The sequence below is a fragment of the Lampris incognitus genome, chromosome 6 (genome assembly GCF_029633865.1).
Source record: "Lampris incognitus isolate fLamInc1 chromosome 6, fLamInc1.hap2, whole genome shotgun sequence".
Taxonomy (NCBI): Eukaryota; Metazoa; Chordata; class Actinopteri; order Lampriformes; family Lampridae; genus Lampris; species Lampris incognitus.
This window is the reverse complement of record NC_079216.1, coordinates 62291169-62310900: the sequence shown is the minus strand read 5'-3', so window position 1 is coordinate 62310900 and position 19732 is coordinate 62291169. Positions and strand designations below refer to the sequence as shown.

General features: G+C 42.7%; 1 protein-coding gene across 1 annotated transcript; it reads left to right on the top strand.

Annotated features, from left to right (window-relative positions):
- The first annotated feature begins 3725 nt into the window (after positions 1-3725).
- On the top strand, positions 3726-16775 carry blm (BLM RecQ like helicase). The gene is made up of 21 exons (XM_056281917.1): positions 3726-4098; positions 7048-7823; positions 7941-8079; positions 9731-9831; positions 9958-10084; positions 10162-10913; positions 11046-11222; positions 12441-12559; positions 12665-12778; positions 12950-13048; positions 13152-13300; positions 13416-13522; positions 13626-13786; positions 14002-14197; positions 14396-14586; positions 14694-14838; positions 15038-15237; positions 15381-15576; positions 15722-15844; positions 15947-16160; positions 16421-16775. Exons 1-21 carry the CDS (start codon positions 4001-4003, stop codon positions 16629-16631), a joined length of 4395 nt encoding a protein of 1464 aa, XP_056137892.1. The 5' UTR covers positions 3726-4000; the 3' UTR covers positions 16632-16775.
- Positions 16776-19732: the final 2957 nt, after the last annotated feature.

Below are 19732 nucleotides of genomic sequence, written 5' to 3'. Positions count from 1 at the left end.
CAGCTGTAGACACCTGGAGTACCTGGTCGCTTGGTGATGGTGGAAGTTTCTGTGCCCGCCTGTTGTTGGTTACCTCAAAACGTGCAAAAAAGTCATTTAGTTTGTCTGGTAGGGAGGGATCTTTATGAGTACGTGCGTAGCCCTCTAACGGGCTTCGCTATGGGTTTACCCCTTCGAGGCTCCACTTCGGCACCTGAGACGGACCTTTTCCCTCACCACCCAATCACATGGTAGGAGGCACACAGCACCCAACCACCTGTAAAACCCCAGTGTCTCCGCGGCTCGTCTCCCTTTGAACTCAGAAATAAAGACTGGGGCCAGCTGGGCTAGAGATTAGAGGGCTACACACATACTCATATAACTGGAGTTACACTCAGATTGACTACAATTTCTATGTTGTACGTGCTCTGCCCTCTCTGCCCCCCGCTATTGGTTCATACCTAGGGTGAAGGTCGTTAGGGATGATGAAGGTACTCCCAGCTGGGCCAGACTGACGCTAGTCAGACAACAACCAACACAATACCCCACACAGTAGCAGTTCAACGGTCGAGTACTGCGCCCTCTGAGGGTCTCGTACCATAATGCACCACAACAGCAGTCCAATGGTCGAGCACTGCCCCACCTGAGGGTCTCGTACCATACTGCAATTACCCGCTGAGGGCTTGACACAGCCGGCTTATCAGTCGACTGAAGACGAAGCCCCCCTTGACCCTGCACCAAGCACCGCATGGGGTACGGAGTCAGCAGTCATATATCGCTGAGATATTATTGTACGAAGGTCGATGTGGAGGACCAGGAAGCCGCCAAGCAAATGTCTTTCACTGACACTTCCCTGAAAAGTGTCATAGAGGATGCAATACCGCTCATAGAGTGCACCCTGAGGTCCACAGGAGCAGGGCGGCCCATAGCATCATAACTCTAGTGGATTGCATCACAAATCCAGTGGGCAAGCCATTGCACCAACAGAGGAGCCTCCTGAGCCCAACAGACGAATACTCAGTCGGATTTCCTGACCATCGCCGAGCACTCCACATAACAACAAAGTGCCCTCACTGGACACAGGGTGTGGAGGTACTCCTTCTCCGTGTTAGAGTGAGAAGGAGGAAAAAACACTCTCAGACAGATGACTCTCAACCTGAATGAGGAGGTGATGACCTTCAGCCAGAAGGACAGGTTGGGGCACAATTCCAGACCCCTTGTCATCAGTGAAAGACATGCAGGAGGGATGTACTGACAAAGCACACAGGTCCCCCACCCTCTTGGCCAAAGTAACAGCCAAGAGAATGGACGTCTTTATAGATAATTCCAAGTCCGCTTGGCCAAACGGCTCAAACGACGGGCCAGCCAACCCATCCAGAATCGTCTGCAGGTCCCACTGAGAAACAAGGCATCCAGTAGGGGGCCTCAGCCTATGGACCCCCATCAGAAAGCGCTTGACCAAGGGGTGGCTACTGATTGTGAAGCGACAAAACCCATCATGCTTGGGAGATTAAATGCCTTGCTCAAGGGCACATCAACACAGTATTGAGGGAGGGGAGAGCACCGTGCATTCACTCCCACCCACTCACATTGTCCTGCTGGTCCGGGGACTGGACCAGCGGCCTTCCGCTCACAAGCCCGCTTCTCTAAAATCAAGGCCACGGGTTTCTGGAGGTGCTTTTACACATTGTCGAGAACGACGAGTTTTGCATCATCCACAGCCGGGGATGGACAACATTGATCCAGAAAGGGCCGGTGTGGGTGCAGGTCTTTGTTCCAACCAAGCAGTTACACCCTTGATTCTATCAGTCAACCAATAGTCTTTGATAAGTACCTTGATTTGTAGACTCAGGTGTGTAACTGCTTGGTTGGAACAAAGACCTGCACCCACACCGGCCCTTTCTGGATCATGTTGCCCATCCCTGAAAGCACACTGCAAGTGGTCTAATTTACCGCAGGGAGAAAACCAACCTCTCTGCGGTAGCCCTTCCGTAGGAAGGACGGATACAGATCCACTAATGACGTGATCTGCCCTTCCACCTCCACAAACTACAGATTGGACAAAGAGTGGAGAGAGAGAGAGAGTGAGAGTTAGTGAATCACATATCTTTTAAAAATCTCAGTTTTTTCACGACAAGGAATGTGAGCGCAACAGGTCTAAACTCGTTTAGTTCCTTGGAAATTAAAAAAAATATATTATCACTTTGGGATGGGTATTACAGTGGATGCTTTTCAGATTGTAGGTATCTAACCAATTTTGGCACACATCTGGAAGAGTTTACTGATAACCTCACCGAGCTGGTCAACGCAGTAGCGCAAACTGCGCCCACAGGTGGCGCCAGGACCAGCGTCCACCCTCTGAAACAGGGCAGTGAAAGAGGGCTGTGACCCATCCCTGAGACGCGGCGCTATCGCTCTGAAATACAAGAGACCCTCCAAGCAGAAAAACATCTGCAGGGAGCCCAGACCTTTCCAAGCCAGCGGGAAGTGAGGTGAAAGCGTTCAGCAAATCAGAGTCATCCCCCCCGTGTACACTGACGCATCGTCTGGTCTCAGTTCATCTGCGCGTTGATAGATTGGAGGCCATTTTTTCTTATTATACTTAAGTCTACTTTAAGAATATGCTCAGCAGGAATGGGCAAACTATGTGTAACCGGTTACTTTCTTGCCCGGTGCGGGATTCGATACGAGGTGTACTGCACCACAAGGCGACGTCACTAACCGCTCGGCTAAAGGGTCAGACCCGTTAGCTAGGGACTAACGTGACTTATTAGTAGTTTACATATGCATTAAGTAATTACTACTACTACTACTTTCGGCTGCTCCCGTTGGGGGGCGCCACAGTGGATCATCCGTTTCCATCTCTTCCTGTCCTCTGCGTCTTCCTCTGTCACACCAGCCACCTGCACGTCCTCCCTCACCACATCCATAAACCTCCTCTTTGGCCTTCCTCTTCTCCTCTTCCCTGGCAGCTCCATATTCAGCATCCTTCTCCCAGTATACCCAGCATCTCTCCTCCACACATGTCCAAACCATCTCAATCTTGCCTCTCTTGCTTTGTCTCCAAACCGTCCAACCTGAGCGGTCCCTCTAATATACTCGTTCCTAATCCTGTCCTTCTTCATCACTCCCAGTGAAAATCTTATCATCTTCACCTCTGCCACCTCCACCTCCACCTCCTGTCTTTTCATCAGTGCCACCGTCTCCAAACCATACAACATAGCTGGTCTCACAACCGTCTTGTAAACCTTCCCTTTAACTCTTGCTGGTACCCTTCTGTCACACATCACTCCTGACACACTTCTCCGCCCACTCCACCCTGCCTGCCCTCTCTTCTTCACCTCTCTCCTGCTTATGATCCGCATATTTGATTTGGCAAAGATTTTACGCCGGATGCCCTTCCTGACGCAACCCTCCCCATCCGTCCCGGCTTGGGACCGCCACTGAGGACGCACAAGCCAGTGCGTCCTCAGTGGCTGGGTTCATTAATTACTGGTTAAATAAAATCAAGCTTTGAAAAGAGTTCGCTGGGGAAAAAAAGTATCCAAGACAAATGAAACCAAACAAAGCGTAGAGTTGCCTCTGGTTCGTGCCCTCGTTAGATCTGTCTATTCGCTTAAACATGGTTTCGCCACCGTTTGCACAGGAATGAACGTCGCCGGCAGAGGGCCATTGTTGTAGTGTCCCGCGGAGCGTAAAACGACAGTTCCCAGGCCTCCTTGCGCTCTACTTCCGGGTCTTTCGGCCAATAAGGAGTGAGTTGGTCTGCTTGGCGCAATCGCCAAACAAGCCGTGTGTGCAGGCGGAGAGTGGTCTGAAGGGCTGCGGAGGCGACGTTTCCCGCTAGCTAACGGTGTAGCGCCGTTGTAAGCTAAGTAAAAACTACACGGAGTCTCTTTTTAGGCGGCTTTCTATTTCAATTCCCCGCCGTTTTTTGCCGGCTATGCCGAATTTGTCAAGCCGCCCGCCAGCCGGTGCGCGACAAAGCTAGGCTATCTGTTGGCTAGTCCAGCGCCGGTGGATGATGCCCGCGCTTCCGCAGAACAATCTGGAGGAACAGCTGGCGAGGCACAGCAATGCCGTTCAGAGCAAGTTGTCCTTGCCTAAACCCAAACCGGGGTGAGTGTGCGACGTGTTTGTCCTGTTTGCCCATGTTACCAGTGGCTAAACTCAGCCAACATTACTAGTGTCACTATCGGTCAGTGTTATTGGCTAAACTCAGTCAACAGTACTAGTGTTACTATCGGTCAGTGTTATTGGCTAAAACCAGCCAACAATACTAGTGTCACTATCGGTCAGTGTTATTGGCTAAACTCAGTCAACAGTACTAGTGTCACTATTGGTCAGTGTTATTGACTAAACTCAGTCAACAATACTAGTGTCACTATTGGTCAGTGTTATTGGCTAAACTCAGTCAACAGTACTAGTGTCACTATTGGTCAGTGTTATTGACTAAACTCAGTCAACAATACTAGTGTCACTATTGGTCAGTGTTATTGGCTAAACTCAGTCAACAATACTAGTGTCACTATTGGTCAGTGTTATTGGCTAAACTCAGTCAACAGTACTAGTGTCACTATTGGTCAGTGTTATTGACTAAACTCAGTCAACAATACTAGTGTCACTATTGGTCAGTGTTATTGGCTAAACTCAGTCAACAATACTAGTGTCACTATTGGTCAGTGTTATTGACTAAACTCAGTCAACAATACTAGTGTCACTATTGGTCAGTGTTATTGGCTAAACTCAGTCAACGATACTAGTGTCACTATTGGTCAGTGTTATTGGCTAAACTCAGTCAACAGTACTAGTGTCAGTATTGGTCAGTGTTATTGGCTAAAACCAGTCAACAATACTAGTGTCACTATTGGTCAGTGTTATTGGCTAAAACCAGCCAACAATACTAGTGTCACTATTGGTCAGTGTTATTGGGTAAACTCAGTCAACAATACTAGTGTCACTATTTGTCAGTGTTATTGGCTAAACTCAGCCAACAGTACTAGTGTCACTATTGGTCAGTGTTATTGGCTAAACTCAGTCAACAGTACTAGTGTCACTATTGGTCAGTGTTATTGGCTAAAACCAGCCAACGATACTAGTGTCACTATTGGTCAGTGTTATTGGCTAAACTCAGTCAACAGTACTAGTGTCACTATTGGTCAGTGTTATTGGCTAAAACCAGTCAACAATACTAGTGTCACTATTGGTCAGTGTTATTGGCTAAAACCAGCCAACAATACTAGTGTCACTATTGGTCAGTGTTATTGGGTAAACTCAGTCAACAATACTAGTGTCACTATTTGTCAGTGTTATTGGCTAAACTCAGCCAACAGTACTAGTGTCACTATTGGTCAGTGTTATTGGCTAAACTCAGTCAACAGTACTAGTGTCACTATTGGTCAGTGTTATTGGCTAAACTCAGTAAACAGTACTAGTGTCACTATTGGTCAGTGTTATTGGCTAAAACCAGTCAACAATACTAGTGTCACTATTGGTCAGTGTTATTGGCTAAAACCAGCCAACAATACTAGTGTCACTATTGGTCAGTGTTATTGGGTAAACTCAGTCAACAATACTAGTGTCACTATTTGTCAGTGTTATTGGCTAAACTCAGCCAACAGTACTAGTGTCACTATTGGTCAGTGTTATTGGCTAAACTCAGTCAACAGTACTAGTGTCACTATTGGTCAGTGTTATTGGCTAAAACCAGCCAACGATACTAGTGTCACTATTGGTCAGTGTTATTGGCTAAACTCAGTCAACAGTACTAGTGTCACTATTGGTCAGTGTTATTGGCTAAAACCAGTCAACAATACTAGTGTCACTATTGGTCAGTGTTATTGGCTAAAACCAGCCAACAATACTAGTGTCACTATTGGTCAGTGTTATTGGGTAAACTCAGTCAACAATACTAGTGTCACTATTGGTCAGTGTTATTGGCTAAACTCAGTAAACAGTACTAGTGTCACTATTGGTCAGTGTTATTGGCTAAAACCAGTCAACAATACTAGTGTCACTATTGGTCAGTGTTATTGGCTAAAACCAGCCAACAATACTAGTGTCACTATTGGTCAGTGTTATTGGGTAAACTCAGTCAACAATACTAGTGTCACTATTTGTCAGTGTTATTGGCTAAACTCAGCCAACAGTACTAGTGTCACTATTGGTCAGTGTTATTGGCTAAACTCAGTCAACAGTACTAGTGTCACTATTGGTCAGTGTTATTGGCTAAAACCAGCCAACGATACTAGTGTCACTATTGGTCAGTGTTATTGGCTAAACTCAGTCAACAGTACTAGTGTCACTATTGGTCAGTGTTATTGGCTAAAACCAGTCAACAATACTAGTGTCACTATTGGTCAGTGTTATTGGCTAAAACCAGCCAACAATACTAGTGTCACTATTGGTCAGTGTTATTGGGTAAACTCAGTCAACAATACTAGTGTCACTATTTGTCAGTGTTATTGGCTAAACTCAGCCAACAGTACTAGTGTCACTATTGGTCAGTGTTATTGGCTAAACTCAGTCAACAGTACTAGTGTCACTATTGGTCAGTGTTATTGGCTAAAACCAGCCAACAATACTAGTGTCACTATTGGTCAGTGTTATTGGCTAAACTCAGCCAACAGTACTAGTGTCACTATTGGTCAGTGTTATTGGCTAAACTCAGTCAACAGTACTAGTGTCACTATTGGTCAGTGTTATTGGCTAAACTCAGTCAACAGTACTAGTGTCACTATTGGTCAGTGTTATTGGCTAAAACCAGCCAACAATACTAGTGTCACTATTGGTCAGTGTTATTGGCTAAACTCAGTAAACAATACTAGTGTCACTATTGGTCAGTGTTATTGGCTAAAACCAGCCAACAATACTAGTGTCACTATTGGTCAGTGTTATTGGCTAAACTCAGCCAACAGTACTAGTGTCACTATTGGTCAGTGTTATTGGCTAAACTCAGTCAACAGTACTAGTGTCACTATTGGTCAGTGTTGTGGTCAGTGTTAACAGTGGGTAGGAAACCTAGCTGCTGTTACTGTTTTAAACAGTTTCTTATCCCCCTTTTTGCAGATCATTCTCTTTTAAAAAGCCCGCATCAAGCACATTTAAGGCCGAAATCCCGACCAAGGTAAACGCTTTGGCAAACAGGAACGGCAATATCCAAAAGAGCAGCCCAGTAACAAAATCCCCCTTGACGTTTTCAACCGAGCTCAAAAGACCGCTCTCCAAACCCAACATCTTCTCAGTGAACGCAAAAGGCAAATCGGATTCCGCCAGCCAAGCTCTGGGCTCTCCTGCAGCAGGCAGTCCTCCTCCTGCAGTGTTTGCAGAGAAAGCATCCCCTGCCTCCAATAAATTTGACAGCCCTTTGACATGTGGCAGTGGCAGCACCCCCAAAGGTCTGGATGCAACGTCTGGATTTCCAATGGATGAATGGTCTGACATTGATGATGACTTTGAGGACTTTCAGACACCTGTCAAAGAGAAAAATGGCTCACCGAGTGAGGAATCTGCAGGGAAGAATGGCAGCTTGATGTCATTTTCCAATGAGGAGAATTTAGAATCAAGCAAGAGGTTGAACAAAGACGCCTTCGAGGCTTTGAAGTTGAGCACCAGTGTTCCAAACAAGCATGGACTTGGGGACAAAGAAACTCACAGAAAACAGCACAATGCTGATAATGCCCCAGAGTCTTCTGGAGACGGTTCTACTGAGGGGACTGCAGCATGGGAGTTGCAGGATTCACCCATTAAAAAAACCCGAGGACGCACTGCCCAACTCAAGTGTATCATGAGTGATAGTGAAGAGGAAAACATTACTGAACCAGAGACTTCTGAAGAAAACAAAGGTATATATCCATTGTTGCACCATGTATATTTAAAGTTCAGAATCTAAAATATAGTATTATAATTCAATGCATTTTTTAATCAGATATGATGGTCATAATTTTTTATTCCCCATGCAGGTAATAAAAACAAAAGAATCGAAACTAATATAGTAGCACTTGATGACAACACAGCGCTTGATGATGACGACCTATATTTCATTCCCCCCTCTCCAATCCCCGATAAGATCAGTAATCCCATTTCTACAGTGGAGAGACGGTATGAGTTCTACTTATCACATGATGTGTACTGGTGTGTTTGAATGACACAGTAGATGAAGATGAATTGATGACCCGTGTAATGTGTGCATGTTCTGACAACACCAACATTGTTCACATCTCATGATTCTAGTGGTTAATTGTGCATATTATTCAATAACCATTATATTCAAAAACAATATCATGACAGTAAATGGTAATTATATATATGATCACAATGTTCTTATTTATAATTTAGTCGAAATGTTTCTTAAACTTGGAGAAAATATACATCTGAGACTAAGAAACCGCATTTTCATTCCATAGTATGTATTTTATAGGGTCCATAGGGTTAGTAGTTGTGTCAGGAAGGGCACCAGATACAAAACTTTGCTAAATTATTATGCGGATTGACAAGACCATACCAGATAAGTCGAGGCTCGATACGGGATTGGCTGAGGCCCGGGTTAACAATGGCCACCATCGATGCTGTGGCCGTACAGGGTACCGATCAAAACTGTACAGTCCACTGAGGTGACCCCCCAGAGAAACAGGGAACAAGCTGAAAGAAGAAGTGTGTATTTTATAGAATTGGTAGTGTCAGCCCAGCTACTTGATGCATCAATCTAGATGATTTTGTATCGGCTGTGTTTGGTTTGTATGCCATCTTCCATAGTAAACAGACACCTACTTTTCTATTTTTTCTAACTTATGAATGAATACCAGTATTTCTGTGAGAACACATCCTGGTAAGCATTTCAAAGTTCTTACACAATTTAGGCCATTATTTATTTTAATTATTGGCACTTTGGTGCAGGGAATGGTTCACAGCATTTACTCATACTCACTGCATCATTGCTGTACCAGTAAAAAGTAAAAATTCTAACTTTTGAGTATTAATGAGTATTAGTGCTGAAGCGAGAGATATTCTTTATTTTATATGTTATATGCTTTATATTTTATACGCTCCATACATCCTGGAAAACCTGGAAATGTATAGACTAATTTTCTAGTCATGGAAAACACCTGGGAAATAGATCGAAATGATCAAATGTCCTGGAAATATTAATGAGGTCGTGGAAAGTTGTATAAAGTTAGGTTATACAATCATAATTTTACCTGCTGACATGGCGTATTTAGTCATGTTTTTAGCACCTGAGATTGCACACACACTGCTTCAAGTTTGGGTACTGTATGCAGTAGCTGTGATCAGCAAAAAGTTAGTCCATTTAGAGGCTGATGGAGTCAGACATCGCAGCGATGCACCCATATGAAATTACACCAAGTTCAGCATCTTTGTTCCTGATTTGGTGAAAAAGTAACATTACATTTGGAGATATTTCAGTAAAACTTAGTGATCAAATGATAATTGTTTAAGGAATTGTGTGCGTGTGTGTGTTTCAGTCGGGTCGTAGTGAGGCTTCCAGTGATAGTTAATACTGAAAAATGTGGCCTTCTGTGAGTGACGGCTACCACATATATCCAAGCAGAATTCATGAAACATGTCCTTGAAGTCCTGGAAAACGATTTCCTGAAAAGAGTGGGAACTTGGTCTGTGGTGGACATCAGATTCTGTGTGGACCTCAGAGAATAAGGCAGAGTGAATAATCTGGAAGTATTGGAGAACCCATCTTCACATCAGCATGAAATTACATTGCTTCTGTCCCAAACAGATCTAAATCAGTTGATTTTGAAAGCCGAAACTGTCTTAAAACGACAAAGGAGCGTGTCACAGTCCCATGCGAAGTCTCTGATCAGCCTAAAGAAAGACCAGGTTGGCTTTGTTTATTTATTTATTTATTTATTTATTCATTTAAACTAGATTCTAATTCACTTAATTTCAGTTCATAAGGGCTCCAACCTTTTGTCTTGTGCATTCACCGTTTTTTCCTCCCTGTAGTCAACCCTCCGGATGAGCAGCTCTTCAGTATCATGGAGTCCATCTGTGCTCTGGTTGATTCCATCCCTGAGCATGAGCTGATAGCCCTATCCGGTGGACCTGAGCTTTTATTGAAGAGGGCTCAGAGGTGTGTACATTTCAACAATAACAATAAACAACTCACCCATACTTCATGAAATGTAATTTTTTTTTCTCTGCACCCAGGAAGAGAATTCTTGCAAATGGCAGTGACACATCATTTAGGATACAGCAGCCAGACAGTACTGTGATCTTGGAATCCAGCTATAAAGAGAAACCTTCATTCTTTTTTGACACCCCCACCGTCATGTCATCTACCACCTGCCTCCCTGCCAGTGTCACCCCCAAGAGACCTGCAGTCAAGAGAACCTCGATCATATCTGTGGACTATGACAGCTCTGAGTTTGAAGACTCTGACTGCATCATTAATGGCACCCCGACTCCCAGCACCTCTTGGAGACCCAGCAGTGTTAATGAGCCTATTCGCCTTGGAGAGGTCAAGAGATTTGTCAAAGGTCAAGGTACTGGTCAATCCCCTTCAACTTTCAGCCCCAAAAACCCACCCTGTGGTCGTCTGAAGAATACAACTGTTGTGCTGGATGACTCGGATCACTTCAACTCACCTTGGGGGCTGGAGACAGTTCTGCAAAAAAATGGTAGCACAGATAAAACCCTAGTAGGAACCAAAGCCACAGGAAATGGAGAACCAAATGATTTTTACATTGATGACTTTGATATAGATGATGACTTTGATATAGATGATTTGAATGAAACTGACATCCCCGATTATTTTGATGAACCCCCAAGCTCATTGGTGTCCAAGCAGGACTCCAGCACAGTGACTAAAACGGTCAGAGAGGGAGGGGCAAACAAGTCCCAATGGGAGAGGAAAACAGCACCTGCCCCTGCATCACTGCCTACTAAGAAATACTCCCCAGGCAAGTACAGTCTAAAGGCATATCTTGTTTTTATTTAAACAAAATGTCGATTTAAATTTTTTTTTTATGTTATCTGCTTGGTGCTCTGCTTGAAATGCTTTATCTAATATTTATTTATATTGTACCTTGCAGAACCCAACTATAGAAACCCTGACCATGATTGCTTTAGGGGGTTCAGCTTCCCTCACTCAGCAGAAATGATGAAGATCTTTCACAAGCGTTTTGGACTTCATCAGTTCAGGTTCAACCAACTTGAGGCTATTAACGCTGCACTGTTGGGAGAAGACACCTTTATTCTGATGCCTACAGGTTAGTAATTAATTCTCACGACGCAATCACTTGTGCACATAGACTGTATAAAATAATGGATGTAGACACCGTGATGGGTGAGGAAATGAGGAAATTATTATTCTTATAATGTAATTTCAGCTGTTTTTTTTTTCCTTTTATTTTCTCAAACTGTACAGAGTAAAATAACTCCAAATTTCATGTGTTTATAGTCAGGGTAATCCTGGACAGGATTCCGTTTCCGTACTACAAGTATACTCGGGTATGGAACAACATTACTAGTGTGAACGCTGAGAGGGCGGGTAATCGTACTCAGTCAGATGCGGTACAGAGCAATCATACCTGAAAAAACGTTTTTTTACATGGATAGATATGTTTCACGACTCTTGCTTTGGCATTTCCTGGTTCGTTCCAAATTTATCGCATGCTTACCCTTACAAAAAATGGTATATTTGAAGTTTATTTTATTAAGAAAACTTAAGTAAAGTTCAAGTAAAGTTCAAGTATATGTACTAGTAGTATACTTGTAAGTATACTTAAGTATAATTTTGTTTAGTATATCTCTGATAAGTACTTAACAAGTAAACTGAACGTACATATACTCAGTGATGTTTAGTTGAAAATAAGTATGCTAATAGTACACTTGAGTAAACTTTTTTTGTAAGGGAAGACAATAAGATCAACTCGAAATGGCTGCTTCATGTGAACAATATTAGTGTAAGAGATTTGATGAAAAAAAAAAACAATTTTTCATATGGATAGATTATCAACCGGACAACACCCAAAAACAAGTTCATGGCTATTTAAATGTACACATAGCCAGCCATAACATTGTGACCAGGGCCTGACCCACCTGTCACTCAAAGCGGCCACGCCCTTAATTATGCATAACTTTAAGCCTTAATTTAAACTGGTGCGTTATATAAAATTTCACCTCCCATACAGTTGTCATGAACGGGAAAATTAGCTATAGAAACCTAAACTTTTTTTTTTTTTTAATACCAGGCTGTAAATATGTTTAGTTTTGCTGTAAAGTTAGGCATTTTAACATGGGGATTGACGCGCGTTTGGAGCCAGCCTCAATTGGCCATTGGAGGAACTGCAGTTTTTGGCACTTCGGCGTCAGCTTAATTTTTCAGCCCCGGAGACTGCCGCTTGCTTGTGCATGGTAGAGCGATGGATTTAGGGATTTAGGGAATTGACAGCTGACGTGATGTGTGAATCTCTTCTGTTTGTCAGGCGGGGGTAAAAGTCTGTGCTACCAGCTGCCTGCTTGTGTGTCTCCTGGAGTCACTGTGGTGGTCTCCCCACTCAAATCACTAATTGTAGACCAGGTCCAGAAACTCACAACACTGGATGTAAGTATTGTCATTACCACTTGTCTGTCTGACCCCAGAAGAATGTGTATCTCTCAAAGTAAATTAGCATGTGCTTTTTTTGTTTCGCGATCTCCTTCATTTTAGATTCCATCTACAAGTCTCTCTGGTGACAAAAGTGACCGCGACACTGGGAATGTCTATATGCAACTCTCTAAGAAAGAACCCATCATCAAGCTGCTCTATGTTACCCCTGAAAAGGTGAGAGATGTGTAGTTGATTTCCAAAACAATTGTCAAAAACAGTCAGTTCAAAATGATTTTTCTTATTTTTGTCTCATTTTTAAACCCCATGATGATTGCAATTTTTAGCTAAGCGCTGAGAACAGTTTTTAAGACAGACCAATAATTAAAATCTCTTCTTCTCTTTAAGGTGAGTGCCAGTAACAGGTTGATCTGTGCCCTTCAGAACCTGTATGATCGAGGTCTTTTAGCCCGCTTTGTCATCGATGAGGCCCACTGTGTTAGTCAGGTGTGTTCCAGCTCTTGATACAGCATTAGCTGGTAGAAGAGGTTGGCAAGCCTCTTCTTGACCAAGTGGTATTGAAAATAATTCCATGTCTGTTCATTTTCAGTGGGGCCATGACTTCCGTCCTGACTTCAAGAAGTTGCACGAGCTGCGTAAGAAGTTCCCCAAAGTTCCCATCATGGCGCTAACGGCCACCGCCACTCCACGAGTACAGAAGGACATCCTCAACCAGCTGCAGATGACACGGCCACAGCTGTACGTGTTCTGAGTTGGGCTCTACTGTGGCTTTTTGACAGCCGCACTGGTCTCTTTGTGTCTGCAAAATACACAACAGTCAGTTACTATCCATTTTCTCCCTTTTATTCTTTAGGTTTACCATGAGTTTCAATCGAATTAACCTCAAATACGCTGTGCTGCCCAAGAAACCCAAGAAGGTGGATGAGGATTGCATTAACTGGATCAAGAAGAACTATCCACGTAAGTTGTGTAGCAGGGTCCAAATATTATTACTACTCCTCGGGCATGATATTTTCAGAAAATTACCATTAATGTATAAATGTCTGTCCACTGTATGTTGCAGGTGACTCTGGCATTATTTATTGCCTGTCTCGTAATGAATGTGATTCTATGGCTCAAAATCTACAGAGAGCAGGATTATTGGCTCTCTCCTATCATGCAGGCCTCTGTGATAGTGATAGAGAATATGTGCAGACCAAGTGGATCAATCAGGATGGCTGTCAGGTGAGTTCAGTTCTGGTTCACTAATATTACAGTAGGAATACAAATAGATTATAATTTTTTGTATTGTTATATTCATGCACTAGTGATTGGTCAAAGTTCGTAAACTGTTAAAAATATAATACTTTTTAACCGACTATTGTCATTCTGTTGTAAACCATTCAAACCAACACACATGTACGAACATAACATCTGACTGTTGTGCTGTTTTCTTCTAGGTCATTTGTGCCACTATAGCCTTTGGTATGGGCATTGATAAGCCTGATGTGCGATATGTGATCCACGCCACTCTCCCTAAGTCAGTGGAGGGCTACTACCAGGAATCAGGGAGAGCTGGCAGAGATGGAGAAATTTCCCACTGCATTCTCTTTTACTCCTACTCTGATGTCATTCGAATCAAGAGGATCATCAGCAGTATGTAGCTGAAAGAGGGGAAAAAAATAATCCTCCGGCTGTCTTAACGTTTTAAATTAATAGTATTTACTTAGACCATAGCCCATGAAATGGCTCAAAACATATTTTATTTACAGATGAAAGTTTGAATAATTGTGGCAGTAAAGAGAATAATGTTGTTGTCTCTAAAAATATTCCTTTTATTCTATTCTGTTGCAGTGGACAGAGATGGCAACAGAGACACCAAAGCTACTCATTACAACAACCTCCACAGCATGGTGTATTTCTGTGAGAACATAATGGACTGCAGGAGGATTCAGCTCCTGGGCTACTTTGGAGAGCATAACTTCAGTGCCAGCTTCTGTAAAGACCACCCTGACGTCATTTGTGACAACTGCGCCAAGCCCAATGTAGGAGTCTTTTCTTCATTTTCACTTCGATCCGAATTCCGGACTCTACCTTTTGCCATATCTCCTTGAATCAATGCAGTAATGTATTCATATTTGCTTTTCTACAGCAATACAAGATGAAAAATGTGACCGAAGTTGTGAGAAATATTGTGAGGTTTGCCCAGGCACATTGTGAAAAAGTCGGAGCCAAATTCAGCAAGTCTTCTCAACAGAACCGATTGACTCTTAACATGCTGGTTGACATCTTCCTGGGTAAATATGAAACATAAATACTAAAAAGAAAAGCATTTGTAAAAATTAAAATTAAAGCAAAACATAATGCATGTAATAAGAAATGTGAATCTGTTCTTGGTACAACTGTTCACATTTCAACTGTGCAAAAACTGAATGTTCCCACAGTTACTTGCTAAGGATGGTTGAGCTACCCCATTTTGTGTTTCCTTTGTGTCAGGGTCTAAATCTGCCAAGATCCAGACTGGGATGTTTGGAATTGGAGCAGCTTTTTCCAGGCACAATGCCGACCGTCTCTTCAAGAAGTTGGTACTGGACCATGTCCTGATGGAGGACCTCTACATCACCAATAACGGCCAGGCTGTAGCTTACATCTCTGCCGGACCCAAAGCCATGAACATTCTCTCTGGAAACATGCTGGTCTGCCTCACCACTCATTCCAGCTCACTTCTCTTGTCACCGCACAAGACAAGAGCTAGAAATACATACACCTGTATTAATTCATTCGTTTGGTTTTTTTGATTGAAACTGAAATCCCTTCATGGCCATGTATCCCATTGCAGGTGAACTTCTGTGAGACGGAGACTGCCTCCAGTATTAGGAAGCACAAGGCTGCTGGGGCCAAGAATGTTTCTGAGAGAGAAGAGATGGTTAAGAAGTGTCTGCAGGAGCTCACTGATATGTGCAAGCAGCTGGGCAAAGCATTTGGCATTCATTATTACAACATCTTCTCCACAGCCACCTTGAAAATGATAGCAGGTGCTTATAGACCAATATACAATCGGGATGTCAAATCAGCATAATGTCCTCATTGATGAAAAGACATTTTTAAATGTCACAAGCGCTAACTTGGTATAAGAGTAGAACTTGAATAACTTGCCAAACATTTTTCCCTAATGAACAGAGACTCTGTCCGCTGACCCTGAGGTCCTTTTGCAAATTGACGGCGTAACAGAGGACAAACTGGAGAAGTATGGAGCTGAGGTCATCACGCTCCTTCAGAAATACTCTGAGTGGCAGCTACCTGGTGAGGGACCCCTTGTACTCTGTGCATTTAAATTTTATGTACTCTTTAATGGTTCAGATTTCTGAATGCTTTTGTGCTGAATTTGTTCGATCCCCTCTGCAGTGGAAGATTCGGCTGACACGAATGTAGATGCTGATGGATGGATAGACGTGTCACGAGGCCAAGCCAGTGTAAGTTATAGTTATGAGGAAGATACTGAGTCTTCCAGTTACTTCAATAACCAGAGTGGTAAAGGACGGAAGAGGAAGAAAGCCCCCTACTTCAAGAATGCCAAAAAGAGAAGAGGATTTGCCAACAATAGCACCGCCTCTAAAGGGTCTGTAGTTTGTCTAACGTTTCATACCTTTACAAGACCAATATAGGAACAATTTAAATTTCTCAGAACAACTTTATCTGCCTTCCTTAGTGCTTACCAAAGTTCGTATCTTAGCTCCACCCTATCAGCTTTTACCCTGTGGTATATTACACTACTCCCACTTTTGGCACTTTTTTTTCCTCTATTACCCGTAGGCGAAACACAGTAATTTTTTTTTCTTCCTCACCCTTTCCTTTTTCGGTGTGTTGTGCACATTGCAGTAATAAGTACGGGACCTCATCTAACCTACGAGGAGGATCGAAAGCTCCCTCCAAGTGGGCAGGCCAGGGGTCCGGGACCTCAGCAGCAGCCGTGCCGACGGGCAGAAGACCAGGCATCTTGGCCATCCCTACCCCAAAAACCAACTCACGGTCTTTCCTAAAACCGTCCTTTACCAAGGTGAAAGACCGGTCATCGGGTATATTTTGTTAGGGCTTTTAAACGCGTTGGTTCATTAGACATTTTGAGCTGTATTTAATTTATGCACAGAAATAGTGTTTATTGATGTTTCAACACTACTATGTAATGTCTATTTGATGTACGTTTTCACTTTTCATTAAAGAAGTTAATTTTTCATCAAAGAACTTAACCCTCGTGTAGAACTGAATTTAGATGCATCCTCATCTTGTATTAACAAGATGCTTCCTCTAGGGGTCAGTATTAGAACACATTTGTAATGTCAAGTCAAGTCAAGTCAATTTTATTTGTATAGCCCAATATCACAAATTACAAAATTTGCCTCAAGGGGCTTTACAGCAACACAACATCCTGTCCTTAAACCCTCGCATCAGATAAGGAACAACTCCCCAGAAAAAAAAACTTTAACAGGGAGAAAAAATAGGAAGAAACCTCAGGGAGAGCAACAGAGGAGGGATCTCTCTCCCAAGATGGACAACGTGCAATGGGTGTTGTGTTTACACAATTTACAGAATACAACATGGAAAGAGGATAACAGAATTATAATGGAATTGTAAAATTTATGAAGAATATGATGCGCAGGATGCCAAGCAGTGTCCAGATGCCACTGGAACAGCCCAGGACCCAAGCCATGTGACCACCATCACCATGTAAAAAAAAACAACACAAAAACAAAACAACCCCAGGATAACAAAAATTATATGGATTTATAAGATGTATAAAAAGAAACTGTGATGAGGGGAATGCCAAGCCGCGTCCAGGTGGCGAGGGAGGAGGACCAACTGCATGTGCACACAAGGGAGACTCGCATAACACCATTCACACACACAAAAAGAGAACGCAGAAGACATTCAGAGAGAGAGAAGAGACCTGAGAGAAGAGAACAGTTTGCAATAGTTATTAGTCATAATCAATTAAGTCATCAATTAGTCATAATCTATACTCTATAATCTCGTCAGCAGAACAGCGGTTGGTAAATTCATTGAGACAGAAAACCGACCCGCCATGCAGTACAGGTTGTGAAGCACTCAAAGGCAACTAATTGTAAGCTAAGGCAAAAAGATGAGTTTTACGTTTGGATTTAAAGGACTCACAGACTCTGATTGTCTGATGGCAGCAGGCAGGTTATTCCAAAAGAACGGGGCCCAACAGGAAAAGGCCCTGCCACCAGCTGACTTCGTTTTAACATTGGGTACACAGGAGCCCTGTATTTTGACAGCGAAGAGCTCGAGATGGCATGTAAGGTTTAAGGAGATAAGACAGGTAGGATGGGGCAAGCCCATTTAGGATTTTATAAGTCAGCAGAAGCACCTTGTATTCTGATCTAACATGGACAGGAAGCCAGTGAAGAGAGGCAAGAATTTGTGTAATATGGTCAAATTTCCTAGATTTAGGTAGGATTCTAGCAGTAGCATTCTGAACCATCTGAAGACTTTTAGTACTAGCATGTGGCAGACCTGAAAACAGAACATCACAGTACTCAAGTCTGGATGAAACAAGTGCATGTATTAGAGTCTCTGCGTCAGCCATGGAGAGAAAAGACTGAATTTTAGCTATGTTATGCAAGTGAAAAAAGGCAGTCTTGGTGATTTCTTTAATGTGCTTATCAAAGGAAAGGCTGGGATCAAACGTAACACCAAGATTTTTGGCTGCCACACTTTGTGAAACCACAAGAGTTGTCGATTGTTATCGTTACTTGATCAAATTGGTATCTGTGTCTAGCAGGGCTAATGACCAGCATCTCGGTTTTATCCGAATTTAAAAGCAGAAAGTTAAGTGACATCCAATTTTTCACAGGAGCCAAGCAGACCCCTAAATTAGTCATTTGAGTATGATCATCAGCCCTTATATACAGCTGAGTATCATCAGCATAGCAATGGAAATTTATTCCATAACTGCGTATAATTTGGCCAAGAGGTGAAATGTAAAAAGAGAAAAGTAGAGGGCCAAAAACTGAGTCCTGAGGTACACCATATTTAACGTCAGAGAATTTTGAATGCGTTCTTCCAAATACGTAGGACTGAAGCCAAGAGAGCTGCGCCAGAGACACCAAAATTACAATTTAATCTGTCTAATAGTATACAGTGATCGATGGTGTCAAAGGCTGCACTGAGGTCCAGTCATAGAAGCACAGCAGTGGAATCAGAGTCCATAGCTAGTAGAAAATCGTTCACCACTCTGGTCAAAGCAGTTTCAGTGGAGTGACAGGGCCTGAAAGCCGATTGAAAAGGTTCATATAGATGGTTTTCTTCTGTCTGGGTCGAAAGTTGTTGATACACAACTCTGTCTAGTACTTTAGAAAAGAATGGGAGATCGGAGACTGGCTGATATTAAGAGACCCTGGATCGAGTTGCGTTTTTTTTAAGTAGAGGTTTAACCACAGCTGTCTTAAAACTGCTGGGAACAATGCCAGTACTAAGTGATAAATTCAAAATGTCTATAGGTCCCAGAAAAGGACAGAAATCTTTAAGAAGTTTTGCTGGTAAGGGGTCAAGTAGGCAAGTAGCTGGTTTAGAACCTGACACGAGCTTAGTCAAAGTATCAAGAGAGTCCCTGTTATTACAGCTTTTGAGACTATCAGTCACTGTGAAATCAATTCTTGTCAAGCCACAGACCACACAGACCCTGCTCGGATTTTTTAATCCAATGTTTATTTCAAGTTTGAATAGTTTTAATGGCACCAGTTACAAGGGACAATTGGAGAGAAACAGTATTTTATACTGACTTGTACAGAAGGTTTCCTACAGTACAAACATGGGTTCGGAATGAATCAGATTGAACAAGAACTGGATTTGGCACATGAATTTATATATTTTTGTATATATTTATGTAAATAAACAGCAACTTCCAATCCCAAGATGAAAAGATGCAGAGTACAGAGGACATGCCTAGATATGAGCATATACACTTATTTACATGTATATGCACTGCTGTTTGAGAGGCCGAGAACCTTTTATTAAAGTGTAGGCCTCGTTTCATGTTTTAACTTTCAGTGACCCCTCAGCCTTTAATGTATTGTCTGCATTACCCAAATAATGAAAAGGGACATTCCAGGAAAAGTTTGCCAGCAACCAGTCATGTATATAAATTGCTTCTGTTGGATTTTTCAGATTGTA

Excerpts from the sequence above, each read along its gene's own strand:
- blm (XM_056281917.1), top strand. The coding sequence starts at position 4,001 with ATGATGCCCGCGCTTCCGCAGAACAATCTGGAGGAACAGCTGGCGAGG. Across the intron at positions 10,914-11,045 it reads TACTAAGAAATACTCCCCAG|AACCCAACTATAGAAACCCT; the intron begins GCAAGTACAGTC and ends TGTACCTTGCAG. Across the intron at positions 14,587-14,693 it reads ACAACTGCGCCAAGCCCAAT|CAATACAAGATGAAAAATGT; the intron begins GTAGGAGTCTTT and ends GCTTTTCTACAG.